The sequence below is a fragment of the Tachysurus vachellii genome, chromosome 6, assembly GCF_030014155.1.
Source record: "Tachysurus vachellii isolate PV-2020 chromosome 6, HZAU_Pvac_v1, whole genome shotgun sequence".
Taxonomy (NCBI): domain Eukaryota; kingdom Metazoa; phylum Chordata; class Actinopteri; order Siluriformes; family Bagridae; genus Tachysurus; species Tachysurus vachellii.
The window spans coordinates 25,444,459-25,463,429 of record NC_083465.1 but is presented as its reverse complement, the minus strand read 5'-3'; the positions used below and the strand labels follow the sequence as shown (position 1 = coordinate 25,463,429).

At 44.3% G+C, this 18,971-nt stretch overlaps 1 protein-coding gene across 4 annotated transcripts in view; it reads right to left on the bottom strand.

Moving 5' to 3' along the window:
• gab1 (GRB2-associated binding protein 1) overlaps positions 1 to 18,971 on the bottom strand; it is a 66,864-nt gene that overhangs the window by 7,229 nt on the left and 40,664 nt on the right. For 2 of the 4 annotated variants that reach the window (XM_060873105.1, XM_060873104.1), the window contains exons 3-8: positions 10,412 to 10,709; positions 7,462 to 7,678; positions 4,557 to 5,185; positions 3,624 to 3,718; positions 3,134 to 3,437; positions 834 to 926 (exon numbers count right to left, since the gene is read on the bottom strand). In XM_060873105.1, the coding sequence (XP_060729088.1) occupies positions 834 to 926; positions 3,134 to 3,437; positions 3,624 to 3,718; positions 4,557 to 5,185; positions 7,462 to 7,678; positions 10,412 to 10,709 (1,636 nt within the window). Of the gene's footprint in view, positions 1 to 833; positions 927 to 3,133; positions 3,438 to 3,623; positions 3,719 to 4,556; positions 5,186 to 7,461; positions 7,679 to 10,411; positions 10,710 to 18,316; positions 18,711 to 18,971 lie in introns of those variants that run through there. The other 2 variants (XM_060873107.1, XM_060873106.1) reach the window with 2 other exon arrangements.

Genomic DNA, 18,971 nt, shown 5'->3' with positions numbered 1-18,971 from the left:
TAACGAAGACAATGATCGCACATGGAATGGAGCTTGTACGTGTATTTATTTACCTCTCTACTTTAAACTTAGCACATTTGTGGTACTGAACAGACTTGACTAGCTTCTTTGACTGCCTCCATCTTTCCCCGGTTACTCGCTTTGACAATAGGTGGAGTTGCAGTTGCGGCAAATTCTTTCCAATCTTTAATAAAGAAATATGGTCTATTCAGTCGAGTCTGTTCAGTACCACAAATGTGCTAAGTTTAAAGCAGAGAGGTAAATAAATAGATGCACAAGCTCCGCTCCATAGTATATTCGCAGAACGTTCTCTTCGACACGTTCTGATAGCTACTTGGTCTTCAGGAACATGGCATTCGATGCACAGGAATCGTCTCCGTTCAACTAAATGATCAGCTTCTTGCACCAGAACTAAATTCCCTTCACAACAATGAGAGTGAATACTTACACAAATTCATTACGCTGATTGTAAAGTCACAAAATGCAAAAAAAGAGGGGGCGAACATTTTCAAGGGGGCGAACATTTTACGCAAGGCCTTGCAGAGTGCGGCTGGTGTGTTAGTATTTGTGAGTGTTTTTGTAATGATTAGATTTATCCTTCATTAACCTAATCCAGCTTTTAAATCCTACTGCTTTTTAACCTTGTCTATTAAAACATTATTCCTGGCACACGTTCATCAGGTAAGCATCTAAACATATAACACAACATTCCCTCGTCTGATGGCTGTTAAGTTGAAACCTTTGACTAGTTGAAGTGTTGAGAAAAAGTTCAGATGACAGACAAGAGAGAACATGAGTGTGTAAACACGGAGGCGGTCTGTGCAGGTACCTACCCTTACGACGTCTTGAGAAATCACCTACGGTTTGAGAGTCGGTTCGCTCGAGACCGACAGGACGATTAGCTCTGATTATTTTAGGACTCTGACCTGATTGGTGGAAAAAAACTTGTTTTTGTTACATGCCTCTCTTGCAATAATGAACTTTTTTTTTTTTTTTTTTAAATGTAGCTGTATTTATTTATTTCTTTTTTCAATAAAGCTCGCCCCCATGCAGTGTAGCAAAAGCCTCCTCCTCCTCCTCTTCCTCCGCTCCTCTACACTTTCACTATACAGATATGTATAACACTGCTGCCATGGCAACAACTCATCATGCACGTAAGTCATGCAGCAGGCAGGGCTAAACCCCTGAAGCTAGGGGCATTACACAGCATGCAAAGAGTTACACACACTTTGGAAGAACAGAATGCATAAACCACGGCACACAGCTACGTGGGCTCGGACGCACGGGCATATTTAAGTACGCTCGACGCGCACTCGTGGTCATGGAAAGATAACCTTGTACAGAACAGCAACAGTGAAAGCTACAACAAATCAACACAGTAAGAGCAGAAGGGAAAGAGACACGAATCAACCACAACCTGTAAGTAACTACACACAAACCCAAGGAAAGGCAGAATACTTCAGCTACCGTCTGGACGGCTGATACAAGAAGTAAGAAAGACGTCACGGAGACAAGTGAGAGACGGAAGACTAAAAAAAAAAAAGCTAGATGAAAAAAGTAAAAGCACTAAAAGATGTTCCTTATATTGCTGAGAATTTTGGCTGGCAGATTCTTTATTTCAGGACACCTGTGAAGTTAAAGTCCCGTTCTTTTCATTATGCACTGAGCATGATTTTGGTTGGCTGTCACCAAACCTACAATGAAGGGGATGCTTTTTTTTTTTATATCTTCGATAATGTTATCAGCTAACAATTTAAACATTTTATTTACTCAGGAATAAATAAGTTAAAAGACTTTTAAATAAATAAGTTAAAAGACGTTTTATGAAGATCGGGACGAACTGGAGAATGTGTACGAATGACACAAGGAGAGACTAAATAAGTGCTAAACTAATAACTAAACTAACAGTAAAACATTGTGTTGTTATTAACAACAACAACAACAACAACAACAAAATGAACATGGCTGACACGATCATGTGTCATGGTGATTTTCACCTCTACCTTGCTAGTAAAGTCGTGCACAGCCAGATTGACCGAATAACTAGCAAGGTAGTAGATCTTCACCTCTACCTTGCTAGTTATTTTTAATACTATGTGAAATGCCACAGAGCAAAAATGTCTTCTATCGAAATGTGCGTGTGCCTGATTTAAGAAAAAAAAAAACAACAACAAAAAAAAAAAAAACAGATATGAACAGTGTGGAGAAAGAAAAGAAAAGGAAACAGAGAGCGAAACAGCAATGAAAGAGAAGCCTGTGATTATCCAATAAAAATGCCACATCGATCCCAGCGCAGCTCATCTGAGATAACTAACGCTGCACTTGCACCAAAACTATCAGTAAGCAATGTAGCAAAGCAAGAGAAGGTGATTTGTAATGAGAATATCATCGTGCCTGGCCCATGATTACACCAATCAAAATGACATTTCCTCAGTATCTCTGCACCGAAATGGGATTGTATAAGACAGCCTTATTGGTGTATTGATTATTTTCAGCTGCTAATTTTTTTGCTCTTAAATAAAACACATCCTACTGATTGATAGCAGGCCCTTCCTAGTCCGGTCATCAAAGACGCCTTTGAGAACTAGACAATGGGGACAGAAGTGACTGCTCCGGGCTAGCAGCACGGTCAGGCTGCCTCATAGCCAGAGATCTGAGCCACGACACAATAGCCCTCTTTCATTAGTCAGGTCAGATGCTAAGAGCTAACAAAGGCGAGAGCCGTTGCAACACGAGCAGGATGGGAACGCCGCGCTGGCTGAAAGGTTTCTTTCTCTACTTGTAGGTGTCCTGGGTTAAACTGTGGAGAGACACTGAGGATGTGAGCTAGTGCTACGTTAAGGAGTGAAAACTCGACGTAAGTAGCATTAGTGCATTATTAATCATGTCTACTGAGAGATGAGAGGTTTATAAACATGGGCCAGCACATGTTAGTAGGAAATTGTGTGGAAAAACAATGAGCACAAGGTCAAAGGATACATAATAAGAGCAGTAAAGATGAACAGATGCAAGAAGTTTAACTAGAATTTTTTTTTTTTTTCCTGTACAAATACCAGCCAATTTCACAGCATAGCCACACACATCTAGAGCCAGCCCCCTCACACCCAAACACACACACACACAAGTAGCTTACCTTTACGGTCAGGTTTGAGGTTTCGGTCAACTGGTGGCGGCTGGCAGTCGGTGATGAGCATTGGTCTTCGTGGAGGTGTTTTGGGACTTGATCTGAACCCCATGTGAGCTGGAGGAGGCACCTGCTTCCCCAGCGAAGGAAATTCCACTGTACCTGGAGTCATGGGTACGTAGTTGGGCTCCTGGATAAGCTCGGACAGACTACCTGAAAGCTGATGAGACGGTGAATTTGCGCTCATCGGCACGTAGTTTTCATCCATGTCCTCGGTCGAGGTGTTCCCTACAGGCAGCATGCCTTTATTTTTCTGTAGGAGGAACAGGTCAGAATGACGCTTTCATTTGCTCCAGCTTAAGACAGGAAAGACTAACAGTACAAGCAATCACAAATTCTATCACAATTTTAATTCACTCTTAATTCACTTTATCGTCTGCATAGAAAGTCTAGTCTTCATAAAAAATAGCAATTGATTACAAAAGGTTTTTTTCCTTACAAAATAATTGCTGAGAGATTCGTTGAATTCAAATGAACAGTTTCTGTCTGAAGGGAAAGATCTGGGTATGTCATAACAGTCTTGTGAGCCATAATCTGCAAAAAATGGGAAAAAGAAGAAACAACAACAAAAACAAAAAACGTAAGACACAAGAACACATTCCAGAACACACCAGAACTTTCATCCGCTGGGAATCAGAAAATAATATGCATCAATCTACAGCTATAAAAAAAAACAAGCAAAGAAAAGGCAGAAACGTTGGGACAAACAGGAGTCATCCTTTCTGGTGGTCATTGAATAATGATTGTAGAAATGACGTCATTGAATTCCAGCCAACCAAAAGAAGCAATAAATAAATATATAAATATATACACAGACTTGTCCAAATATCCAGCGCTGGTCAAGATTGGGATTCTTCTTTACTTTCTAATCTTGGCTTCCTTACTGAAATGATGTACATGTAAGCAGTTTGCCTGAAGATAGCTACAACCTTACAAGCTAAATGTCATGTCCTCTCACCGGAAGTGATTCTTTTTCTCTTGCTAGATAAATTTGTACTGTAGAGAAATGAACAAAAGAATAATAATTAAATAATCAGATAATGAGTGCCCGTGATGCTCCTGTGCGGCAGCTGTTATTAAATATTTGTCTTTTTTTTACTTTTGCATTCCATTTTTTTTAGACAGACATTTACAGCATTTATCAGAAACCCTTATCCAGACTGACTTACATTTTTAGCTCATTTAATACACCTGAGCATCTAAGGGTTAATGGCCTTGCTCGGGGGCCTAGCAATTGTAGCTTGAATCGAACTCACAACCTTTCAGTCAGTAGACCAATACTTTAACAACTAAGCTACCACATCCCTCATAGAACCAGTAGTCAGTTTCTGGTTCAGCTTTGATCTCTTTGGAAGAGATTTGAAATCATTACCTTTGCGCAGACGTGAGGAATCCACAGGGCCGATGGTGTTGCTCCGTAGAGTTTTGTTCCCTCCCGGCCCCGAAGGCACACAGTAGTTTGAGTCCGTCTCTGACACTGACCTAGGAACGACGTAAGTGTCCGTGGGTGAGCGATCAGCCGCCGGCCCCAGTGAGGGTTTGGGCGGCCGAGGAGGTGGCACTACGTCTGACGCCGAGGCCTCTGCCCCTCCGGCCGTGCGGGGCACCTGATAGGTGCAGTTGCTGCCAGGTGTGGGGGGAATGTCATAGCTGACAGACATGTTCCTGAGATGAGCTTCGAGTGAAGGCTTTCGTGCGGGCGTGTTGAAGACGTAGACGTCGGCAGCGTCGGAGTCAGTGGTGCCTGACAAGGATGCACTTTTGGGCAGCAGCACCGTGTCCTGAGACCGGCTGCGGGGCAGTTGGTACAAGCCCTGTGCCTCGACCGACACACTGGCCCCCCGCGCTGGAGGAGAGTCATACAGCGGGGCATGGTGCGAAGAGAAGAAGCCGTTGACCGAAGAATGCTTGGCTGTGGAGGTTGAGGAAGTGGGCGTGCGGTGAGATGGGAGGTTGTCGTTGCAGTCCGGCTCCGAGGAGGTAGACTTGGAACAGTCATGTCTGGGAAAGAGGAGTTTTGGGGGTTACTTTGGCTGCTCGCCAAAGACTTTTGAGTTCCAGTATTTAAACAATATTCTAAATAAAATGTTCAAAAATCATCATTGTGCAAGTAATAGCAAATGTTTTTATTTTTGTTATGACACACCAGCTAATGTTTTAGTCTGACTAGTACTTTAACTGGCCAGTACTGGCAGAGTTAGTCATTTACCATGCATATAGTCACCTGCTTGCAATTTGGTAACCGTTATCTGACTAACCACCATGTAAAAGCTTTCTGGAGGCCTTTCTGACTCATCTTTATCCCGATTGTTCTAAAGCTGCAGAAATTTGTACTTGGTGTCATGGGTTAGAGGTTAATCATCCCATGCACTGAGATATAAGTTTTTCCCCCTCAGTCATCACACTTTGCCCTGTTATCTATCACAGCACACACACAGAACACACACACACCAATGCTGTGGACTCACAAACTTTCAGGAGGAGCAGTCTTGCTCTCACACTCCTCCAAGAGCAGGTATTCCTGCTCCGGCCCGCTTAGAGACAGAGCCGCATTAGCGCTATAGTACACACAGACACGGTAACGGACAGGTCACGGATAAACGCACGTTCCTTTAGATTTCCTTCAGCATCAGAAACAGTTGATATCCTTAAATGACACTAAAACTAACACTGTAGTGGAAACACTAACATTATGACACAAGGAGGTTAAGTTACTGATTACTGCCTGGAAAATAGAACAACAATTACAGTTTCAATTTACACTTGAGCCACAACTTTGCAAAGTAGCTTTAGCAGGATTTTTATTGCTGCCAAACACTAAAACATATCGCCTAACTTTGAGCTCATTTCTTATGTATGACATTGTAATTTGGAACCACCGTTGTGTCCTCAAACGCCAAGCAGCATAACACATCTAAACGTCAGCTATCTTGGTTAACGAGTCAGTTAACGGCTAGTCGACGTGTTTCCGTTAGACACGTGTGAGATTTCTGTATCTGAATGTGGATTGACTTTTTTTTTTATATATATAGTAATCGGTTTATTTATACAATATGTGTTCATTAAAAATAGCACATCCTTTTAGGTGCTTTGACTTGTTATTTAATATATGGATCTAACTGGGGTTGTTACCTTGACGCAATTAGTCACAGTATCTAACACTTTGGTCTCTCTTCAAATTCAGATCGAAATGCACTTTCACTTTTTTTTTTCCTAAAAACCCTTTGGCCGTATGAAATCCTCTTCTTTTACTTCTAGCACATTCTAAAGTTCATCTTTCTTATTAAATCAACCTGCTAATTTTGGCTACACATTGCTGCAAGTTAGTGATGATGCCACTCTACACATAGGGGCTTTTTACACCTGGTCACTTCATGTGTTTTCTGTGATCAGATAGCTATCCGATGGTAAAAAGACCAGGTCTAAATGCCCTCCGAAATGTCTTCAAGACGGATATAAATCAGATCGCTCAAACCACTTCAGGAGGTGGTCTGGGACGCATTTCAGACGAAACTAGACAGGTGTAAATGAATGTGGTTGTTCAAGCCACATGCGTCAGCGCTATACTCCTTCCAAGAAGTACGTCACTCGCAAGTGACTCACAAGTCGTGCATCGCGCGATTTGATTGCATTCTAAAAACCGCATACACCAAAGCGTGTTCCATTTCAATTACCCCGGAAATGAGGTAAAATATATGTGCATTTTGGGCAGGAGTAGAAAGATCGGATCGATATCAGATTCGCCGAGATGCATTTATGTGGCCTAATGTAAATGGAACAGTTTTAACAAATCAGATAGCTATTGGATCAGAAAAACACATGAAGTGACCAGGTGTAAAAAGGCCCTTAGACACTGATAGTGAAACTTTGTTTAATTTTGCTTTATTTTTATTTATACCATGTTTCTCAGACCATGAAACTTTTAACGGTGCCTGCTTGCTCGACTCCGGGTGCTCGACTGTTTTAGTTTAGAAGACATCCGGTTTTTAAATCACTGTAACTATCCATAACCATAAACAAAGTCTTTTCAAGCATCTAAAAGTTCAAGCTGGAACTTGTAAGAGATGGAGTGAAGCGATGGCGACAGACTGCAGTCTGTTTCTCTGACTTACTTTGATATGCAGATCAAATGAGCACTTTATTCTAAAACTAAAAGGTGCATGATGGTTCTTCTGCCGTTTCATAACATCCAGTTTATAACACTGGCTATTAAATCTATCCATTAGATCCGTCAGTGCATTTATAGTATCTGACCCACCCATCTTTCCTCTTCTTACCTGCTGGGCTCGGGTTTCTTGCTCTCGCAGTGGAGCAGCAGTAGGTAGTCCTGTGTGTCATCCAGGCTGGAGGAGGAGTCCAAGTGTCCAACGCTGACCGGCTGATACGGAGGGGGCACGCTGGGCATTGTGGAGGATCCCATCAGCCCAGATCGAGGAGGCACATCCACCACCAAACCTCCAGAAACTGCAGCATGCTGAGACGCCTTCGCCGAGTCTACAAACGCATGCAGGAGCAGACACGCAGGTTCAGATTGGTAAACGCTTTAAATAGAATACACACAACGATTTCTCGACTTTTAGTTAATGCATAATCGTGCTATTAGAATAAGTCTAAAAACAAACAGTTAAACTAGACAATGAGAAGATGATCTTAAAGGTGTGGTTTCTGTTGCATATTCAACCACAAGAACTGAGATATACATGAGCCACTGGATCTCGATGAATTCTTCTGATATTTGACTTGTACGAGTCGTTACACATTTGCTGGGAAAGTTCGCCGATCATTTCATTTGTAATCTACAAAAAGAAATCAACAGACATTAAAAAGCTAAGAAATTCAAATACTTAGAATCTCTCAATTTTAAACATTGTCTTGTGGAGCCCCTTGGACTGGATTAAGAGACAAGTACACAGTCATGGTTTTACACGACGTACTGTGTGGCTCGGTGTGACTCGTTTCTCACAGAGCTGCCATGAGTCATGCGTCAGAAAGGCAGCACGTATCACTATGTACCTGAGAGCATGTCACAAACACACACAGCTCTGAGTCAAGGCGAGCTTCAATGCATCATCCACAAAGATTCTGTGAAAGTGTTTGTATAACGTATAAAAATATATATATATGTTTATCACTCCTGTTCATTTGTTAGAAATCTTATTTTTAATGAAGCCTTTTCTCAAGGTTTCTGAACGGCATCTCTGTGTGGATTCGCAGGATTTCGCCAACACACGCGCACAAATTCTTTGACTTGATCCAACTAAGTGCAGGCTTTTCAAGGCTGACTGAGTCAGAAGGATTGCACTCTCTTGTTCTCTCTAGCCTACATCCCACCCCTCTCTCTCTCTCTCTCTCTCTCACTCCTTCTCCATCATCCCCCCCACTCTGTCTGTTTTGTCAGGCAGAGCTGCTGATTCATCCCATCACTTGGAAAATCCCCTCTTCTTGCTCGGCTTCCCACCACACACTCTACTGTGTTTACAGCGCTTTGCTACGAGCTGCAGGTCTGGCTAGAAAGCTGCAGAGATCAAGGTCAGCCATGATGCATCACCTTAAAGGTGGGGTCTCTGTTGTTTGAGAAATGCTTCAGAAAACTGCGTTGGGCCACCGAACAAAACAAAAACAAAACTAACGTGTACCCAATGAGCAGAAAGGGGCGTGTCTTGTCAATATGTGGCGGAGAGAGTGTTCAGTGCGCATGTGTGACATTAGCAGAAAGCGGTTTTAACATTGACATGGAGGATAAAAACAAAGAAAGAAAGCGAAGAAAGGCTTACGATAAGGCAAGAAGTAGGACGTGTTAATATAGGATCAGCTTTCCGGCGCTGGAGAGAACTGAACGTCTTCCACGTGAAACGGAGATAAACCTTTCACTGTACAACACACAGTACTACAAAAACACATTTGTATTACCATAGTATTACTCACTGAGTTCATTTATTGTTAAAAATATACCCTCGGTCAGCTGCCCCAACAGGTTCCGCCATAATACCTGTCTGGGTTATACTTGGGTTATACTTGTCTGGTGTACGTGTGGGGCGGAGCTATCAGAACAGGGGTGGGACCCATTTGAGTTAGGGGCATGTTTGTTTTGGTGATTTCAAATGTCAACATTGGCTTTCAAACAACGGAGACCCCACCTTTAAAGCAGTTGAAATTTGTCCTTGCAGCATGCACAACCCTAACCACTGTACCACCGTGGACGGTCGTCTTATTATTTAAAATTGTGAGGCTTGAGCAAGCGGAGTGTGTGAGGCTGAAACTGATAGGAACACAATGTACCCCCTGTTTGAATTGACCTCACCCTAACCTGCTGTAAGACCAGTTCTGAAATGTAAAATTCCCTTCAGTGGCCTGGTGATTTGTTGTGTATGTAGTCACATGTGAAAGGTTTTGAACTTGTACCTACATATCAGTAAGGTATAAAGCTGAGTACCTTACGTATGCATGCTCAGCCGCCCAAAAACCTTATTTACACACATTCACCTGCACACAATGCTCCGGTTACTGTGGTCAGGAGTAACCTGAGCCGTCGGTAAAGGCCGCATCTCGTTACGTCTAAAAAGCCATCGGGATGCAGGCAGTTAGAGAAAAACACTACATACTCTCAGTGAATGAGGGTCTTGAGCAAAGACAGCTTCGCTTTTGTTCGCTGCAAAGGCACTTAAACTTTCTATAAATTCTATAAATAAAATTCGACACTTTGGTTAAATTGCGAACGATTCATTTTAAAGCTTTAGTTATTATATTTCATTTTGGGCCACATCATTTATTCACTTGATATAGAATTCTAAATTGCTGTGAAAGTAAATTAAAGACAATCATTTATCCTGAGAAAGACATTTATTCTGTGCACAAAGCCGGCTCCTATAAGTTTGGCTTGGAGGAACCTCAGTGACCTGCACAGAGCCCTGACCTCAATCCCAGTGAACTCAAATGAGATGAGGTGGAGTACTGATTGTCAGCCAGGACCACTCATCCAAAATCAGTGTGCACAAATTCCCACAGATACACTCCAAAAACATCACGTAGAAAGCCTTCATAGAGAATTTAACCCCGTTATAGCTCCAAAGGCAGGGCCGCTCTTATAAACGAGACCTCCGACAAGACGTATAGGTGTAACGAATAAGCCTCCAAACACGTTTGGTCATAAAGTGTAGGTTTAAACTTTGGAATGGTATTATTTTTTTTCCTGTAAGCCCCACCTGAGTGTGTGCGTGTTCTGCTTACCATCAGTATCGGTGGGGTTGAAGCCACAGATGTCGCAGATGCAGCGCACCCACTTGTTCATCTCGTCCTCGGTGTCAGCCACCAGGTAGAAGACTCGGTCGATGGTCTTGATGTCGAAGATGAAGCTGTGCTCCAGCTCCTTCTTGTTAAAGCTGAGCCCAGCGTCCACCTGCTCGCACAGGTTGAGGTCGATCACTCGGATGGGCTTCTTCACGTGGTCATTTTTGTAGTACTCCAACACGTCCGGGTCTCCTGTCAGTCGTCCACTGCGCAGAACGAACCACCGCTTCTTCCATGCCTGTAGTGTAAGACGAGAACACAAAAGTAAGTTTCGTTTTCACATTTACTCAGTAATGCGTAGCTATTTCCTTCATTCAGGACAGCTTTGTTTGCACACATTCCATGGAAAAAATAACAGATCAATCATGAAAAAAAAATAACAGACTTGTGTAGAGAAATTCTATGAAATGTGATTAATAAATCCGTCTACACCAAATTTCGATGCAAATTTAACTACATTAGTCTATAAACAGCACAGGCATTGTTTAGTGAGCGTAGAAAGGAAGCTACATGGTCTAGACAGGCTGAACAAAACAAGCAGCTGCTATTTAACATTTAGCTGCAAAATTCTGCTCATTTAACACCAGTGTTAAAACTACAGCAAGCGCATTGTGAAATGTTTCGGTTCCAGACAGGTCATTACATTTCAGGTCAGGTCAGTCTAGTCGATGTGGAGGAAACAGAGACGCAGCTGTGAAGACAGACAGACGGACGGACAGATGGACCCAGAGTCACAGAGTGATGGGTTGAGGGTAGAAGGTCAGTGCAGTTCCTCTGATACAGTGCTCTGATGCAGCCAGAGTAAATGTTAAGTGGTAGTTTTACACAGAACTGAAGCAGCTCACTCTGCTTTTCTCAAGAACATGACAGGAAACACTGCTCTTTTCCCCACACAGTCTCTGCTCAAACGGCATACACAGCCCATAACAGCCCATAGGAGTCCTTCTTCTCTGGCTCTCAACGAAGGCGGTCGCATTTTCTCTCCCTCTCCTCCCCTCTACTTTCCCTGCTTTGCTTCTTTCGTCTCGTCTACTGTCTTATACTTTGAGAGACTCTCTCCGCACTGCTCTCCAAACTAAAATATCATGGATTTGATAAACTGGTCTCTCAATGCAATTGACACCATCTTCTCGACGAGAAGCTTGGGTTCGGGGGAACCTGACTGCCCTGCCGGAACGTTTGCAGCTGGCTATACGATGGACGCGTGGGAGAGGTGGCGGGTCGTGTGTCTGGCGGCTCTTTCTGTGGAGGACATTGAAGATATCTATCTACCTATTCGGAACCATGATAACAGGAGTTCTGCTGATTGGATTAGGCATTGCCCTGGTTTATCGAGAGAATCAGAAAACGGTAACAGCTGTTCAAAATCTCCCAAAGCTGTCCGTCATGATCGATGCAGTGGGCAGAGCGGTCAGCACTGAGGCTGGGACTAATAACCGCATTATGGGTAACATCACGATGAAGCTCACTGCTTTGGATACTGTTTTGGTTAACATCATGGAGAAGCTCACTGCTTTGGAAAGAAAATCGGATCGATATGGAGACCAGAATGGACTAAGAGTGTAGTCGTGTAAATTGGAATGCGTCTACTCGCCCCAAGACTAAACAATCCCAATCTTATCTGCTTTCGGCTCCTCTCAACCAGCACTGGCCTCGGCCAAGGCCGCTGTTGGAACAACAATTCCCCCGGCAGAGCACTGCAGCGAGACGCTCTTGCGTTCCTTCCCCCACTTCTACAGACACCTGCTGATTGTTGACTCTCTTTGGGACTAATCAAGGTTGTCTCCATGGCAATTTGCTGTGTATCGCTATGACAATCTTGCGGACTGAGGCACACCAAGATTTGATGCCGGGAGCAACGACTCTCCAGGCCTACACTTACATACATACACACACACACACACATACATATATAAAGATATGCACTCACCCCCCACCCCCCATCCCACGCCTTCGCCGCTTTGTACCGCCAGTCTGACAAGCGGGTCTGTGACCAGCGCCGAAAGGCCGCAGGACCTGATGGCTGCTTGCCTGTGCTGGATTACCTCCACCCCCCACTCCCCTCCCCTGTTGCAAGTCATGTGTTTATGGCGTACTGTTTATGTGCTTATGTTGCTGAGGTGTTTTTTTCTTGTTCCCACACTGTACTCCCCACCGGAGGATAGTCTGGGGGTTGTTGTTTTTTTTTCTCCTCCCTTCCCTCATGTTATGCTGTATCTCTTCTCAATCCCCTGTCTTCCTGTCCTGTCCTCCCCTTGTATTGTATGTATTGTATGTATGGGCAGGTTGATGGCTAATTTCGCTGGTACATGTGACCAGTGACAATAAAGGCTACTACTACTATAACACACAAAAACACTCGCGCACCCACACAAAAACGGCCACACACAAAAACACCCACACAACACACACACAAACGCCCACACAACACACACAAAAACGGCCACACACAAAAACACACACAAAAACGCCCACACACAAAAACGCCCACACAACACACACACAAACGCCCACACAACACACACAAAAACGCCCACACAACACACACAAAAACGCCCACACAACACACACAAAAACGCCCACACAACACACACAAAAACGCCCACACAACACACACAAAAACGCCCACACACAAAAACGCCCACACACAAAAACACCCACACAACACACACACAAACGCCCACACACAAAAACACCCACACAACACACACACAAACGCCAACACAACACACACAAAAACGCCCACGCACCCACACAAGAACACCCACACAAGAACACCCACACAAGAACACCCACACAAGAACACCCACACAAGAACACCCACACACCCACACAAGAACACCCACACACCCACACAAGAACACCCACGCACCCACACAAGAACACCCACGCACCCACACAAGAACACCCACACGCCTACACAAGAACACCCACACAAGAACACCCACGCACCCTCACAAGAACACCCACGCACCCACACAAGAACACCCACACGCCTACACAAGAACACCCACACAACACCACCCACACAAACACCCACACAAGAACACCCACGCACCCACGCAAGAACACCCACGCACCCACGCAAGAACACCCACACGCCTACACAAGAACACCCACGCACCCACACAAGAACACCCACACAAGAACACCCACGCACCCACACAAGAACACCCACGCACCCACACAAGAACACCCACACAAGAACACCCACACAAGAACACCCACACAAGAACGCCCACACAAGAACGCCCACACAAGAACACCCACGCGCCCACACAAGAACACCCACACACCCACACAAGAACACCCACACACCCACACAAGAACACCCACGCACCCACACAAGAACACCCACGCACCCACACAAGAACACCCACACGCCTACACAAGAACACCCACGCACCCACACAAGAACACCCACACAAGAACACCCACACAAGAACACCCACACAAGAACGCCCACACAAGAACGCCCACACAAGAACACCCACGCGCCCACACAAGAACACCCACGCGCCCACACAAGAACACCCACGCGCCCACACAAGAACACCCACAAGAACACCCACACAAGAACACCCACAAGAACACCCACACAAACACCCACACAAGAACACCCACATAAGAACACCCACGCACCCACACAAGAACACCCACGCGCCCACACAAGAACACCCACGCGCCCACACAAGAACACCCACACAAACACCCACACAAGAACACCCACATAAGAACACCCACGCACCCACACAAGAACACCCACGCACCCACACAACACCCACGCGCCCACACAAGAACACCCACACAAACACCCACACAAGAACACCCACACAAACACCCACACAAGAACACCCACGCGCCCACACAAGTACACCCACGCGCCCACACAAGTACACCCACGCGCCCACACAAGAACACCCACGCGCCCACACAAGAACACCCACGCGCCCACACAAGAACACCCACGCGCCCACACAAGAACACCCACGCGCCCACACAAGAACACCCACGCGCCCACACAAGAACACCCACGCACCCATACGCAAACACCAACCTACACACAAAAACACCCCCCACAACACATAACCACCCCACACCCCCCAACACACACACCACTCAAACCGCCCCACACACACACCACTCAAACCGCCCCACACACACACAACTCAATGATGATTTATTTTATAGTTTTTTTATTTTTATTTTGTATTTGTTTATTTCACACAGATTACTTTATGCTTAACTTGAATGGTTTGATTTGAGCTCTGACAGCACTTGATCAACAAATTGTTTATACTCGAGTTTAAAAAATAACAAAACTGTTATGACTCGTATGTTAAATGTAAAACGAATTAAATGAAGTGCTCTGACCTTTAGAGCAACTTAATTATTATTACTGTCAGCACTTAACCGTATTAGGTTAAGTGGGTTACATGCCGTAGCACGTGTTAATGAGGTTGTACCACTATCATTTATCTCACGCGTCACTTCTCTGACAGCTTCGAAAAGCATTTCCGGAAGTTTACAAAAATAAATAGTGTGTAATTACTCTCCATGACGAGGGCTTGGTGTCGTACTCGTCTACGGATGCATGATGAAATGCGTTCTCGCAGTGCATCTAGTGAATTCTAGTGTCTAGTGAACTGCTATATCTAAGTACATAATGGTTTAGAATATCCTGTTTATTAAAATGGTCTAGTTTTCTGAACCAAGTGAAAAAAGAAAAATTAAGAAAAAAGGGGGGAAAAAAAAAAAAAAGAGACTTCCCAATGTCAAAGAATTATTAAACAAAAAATAAAATCACATTTGGTCCCTCTGGGAAAAGGAGCTATGGAATTTTCCAGTGGCTATTAAATAACATCATTAGAGTTGCATGTTTACTGAAGAGAAAAAAAAAATCTTACAGCTCCATGATAGCACAGACTGAGACCCAAAAATCACTCTGGAGAGTTTTATCTGCTTCGGGTTAAGAAGAAATGAATCTATTCTCCTTTCTGAGCGTCTATTTGATCTTGGAATGCTTAATGTTATTGTCTCAGGCTGAAAAGCAAAAACAATGAGGAGAATGAGTTTTCCCTCAGTCCACAATTATGGCGTAACGTTACGGGAAGTTTAAGATTAAAAATAAAAATCTTCAGGCGAGATCACGGGCCGCTTGTATTAAAGTCCAGAGCTGTAAAGAAAGTAAATTCTTTGTTGGTGTTTATTTTTTTTTGCCACCTGCTTTTAAAAAGATTAACAACGTCTCCCTCTGTGCCATTTTCCCCCATCCACAGAGTTCTCTTTGTTACTGAGCCAAAAATCAGACCCTCACTATAGTACCAGCTTTCTTACACACACACACACACACACACTTAAAGTTCAAGTTCCACATCTGACTGGTCTTTACACTTGACAAGTGTCACTCTCACTTGACACTTAAACACACAATAGTATTGTAGTACATTGTTCAGCACTATTCAGAACAGATCTGTATTTCTAGGACATCTTGCTTCTCCCTCTCCACTGCTTCTCTCTTTCTACCCATCCCGAGGCATCGAGAAATTGTACCAGCTCCGATCGTCTTCCGTGCGATGAAGATTTTGGACCTCCACCGAGATGAGGCTGACTCTGCGAGTCCTGAGGCATCTAGAGATCCACCAGATACTATAGAGATGTGAACTCCATGTGATCTTTTGCATCATTCCAACATTTGATTGACTGTATATTTATAATCACACCCTCCAGTGTCGCCCCATATGAGGATGAGGTTCCCCTTTGAGTCTGGTTCCTCTCAAGGTTTCATCCTTTACCATCTAAGGGAGTTTTTCCTCACCACTGCTGCCTGAGTCACCACAGACTTGCTCACTGGGGATAAATACATACACATTGTGAACTAAATCTATCTAATATTAATCTTTATATTATTCTTTATAATAACCTTTTGTTCTATGTTTATGTTCTGTAAAGCTGCTTTGAGACAATGTCAATTGTAAAAAGCGCCATAGAAATAAACTTGAATTGAAAAATTTAAATATTTAACTTTACATTTATAACATAGGATATATGTTACCATGAGAGCAACACACATTTATCTCATTTACACCACTGAGCAGTTGAGAGTTACACGCCTTGCTCGAGGACCCATCGGTGGCAGCTTGGCGTGTGTTTGGCCTGAGATTCAAACTCACAACCTTCCCATCAGATCACACTTCATTATATGATTTGACGCAGCTCACAATTAGCAGCGTTAGATTTGGTTGTGTATTAAAGTCTGATCAAAGCAAGACCTCGAAAAATTGCTCAGGTTTGCAACAATGCGACCTGAAATCTGATATACACACTCACAATGAGCAAGAGACAGAGAGAGAGAGAGAGACAGAGAGAGAGAGAGAGAGAGAGAGAGAGAGAGAGAGAGAGAGAGAGAGAGAAATGAGAGATAAGAAAGAGAAACACAGTAGAAGAGTGTGAAAGAGAGACTCTGTGACAGAGAGAGAGAGACAGACAGAGAGAGCTGTGTTAGAGGGAGTGTGTCAGTGAGACAGAGATAATGTCTATCAGTACGAACAAGGGCATGTGAGAAGAGTCAAACACCCGCACACACCCCCACCCCCATACACACACATACACCCAGTCATGTTGGACACTAAAAACAAGGACATATCTACAACCACAAGCATTTCTCTCTCTCTCTCTCTCACACCCACTCCCTCTCACCCACACACTCTCACACACTCATGTTGGACACTAAAGACAAGGACATATCTACAACCACAAGCATTTCTCACACACACACACACACACTCTCACACACACACCTACACACACACTCTCTCACACACACTCTCTCACACACACTCTCTCACACACACTCTCTCACACACACTCTCTCACACACACTCTCTCACACACACTCTCTCACACACACTCTCTCACTCACACTCACACACACTCACACACACTCACACACACTCACACACACTCACACACACTCACACACACTCACACACTCACACACACTCACACACACTCACACACACTCACACACACTCACACACACTCACACACACTCACACACACTCACACACACACACTCACACACACTCACACACACTCACACACACTCACACACACTCACACACACTCACACACACTCACACACACTCACACACACTCACACACACTCACACACACTCACACACACTCACACACACTCACACACACTCACACACACTCACACACACTCACACACACTCACACACACTCACACACACTCACACACTCACACACACACACTCACACACACTCACACACACACACTCACACACACACACACACACACACACTCACACAGCGTTTCAACATCTCAGACCAGCATTGGTTCAGCGTCATGGCTATGTGAACAGAAACAAACACTACGGCCTAGTCTCAGTGTTTGTGTTTGGAGTTTCTCTACGAGAGAAGAATCATGGATATCAGGGCCAATCTTTAGTTGTTTTTTTTTGTTTTTTTTTTTTGAGTCTGCTTCAAGTGTGTTGTATGAGTGGGTGGAATGTGGAGTATTTTAGCTGTGTCACAGAAACACTAGCTTGTGCGGAGGAGGAAAAAAAACGGCCAAGCCTGACAAGAAGAGTGAGCCATGATCTCTTTTCTGCCATCTGTGCAATCTCTCCGACACGTGTGCGCGCGCGCACACATACACACACTCATTTTTACATAATTAATACCTGACTATCTCTCTCTCTCTGTTCATACGCACACAAGTGTACAGAGAGTGTACTATAGTTCAGCTTAGCCTGTACTGACTACTGTAATCACTACTCAAATATCAACACACACACGCCACACACACACACATCCTACCTCAAGCTCTGGATCCTGAATAAAGCACCAGCACACACAGAGCACACAGCATGGAGCCACCTGTTACTGCTCACTCGTCCACTCTTTAGAGCACTACAGCAGTCGTCCATAGAGAAACAGAAACAGAGGGATCGGAGCTCAAGGCCAGCTCAGCACTGGTGTGTTTTCAGAACAACAGCAGCAGCCCACCATAACTCCTGAAAACCACAAAGCGTTCCAGTGATCCCGGTACAATTTAACCCTGATATAAAGCTTGCAGTCAGGAAAACAAGGACACTGCGAATCGAGACGCCGTTCCAGGGCCGTCAGTGATCGATCCATTCCGGTCCAAGCCTGGAGGAGAAGTGCACTTCTCAAACGTCAAGCCATATAAACTCCAAGTGTAGTGCAATGTGAAGCGTGTAAGGAGTGGGAGAGGGGACGGGGTGGGACGAAGCTCAAGAGGCCCTCCCAAATGCAACAACAGCTGTCTCCTCTCCCCACACACACACACATACACACACACACGGCCATATGTGTGACACACAGCGGAAGCTGAGGGCTGTAGTGTCACAGGCTGGAATTGAACAGAGATGCCATTGAGGTCCAGCGTGCAGGGGAATGCCATCTAAACTGAATCACACAGCCATGAGGCACTTTACATGAGTGAAATGAT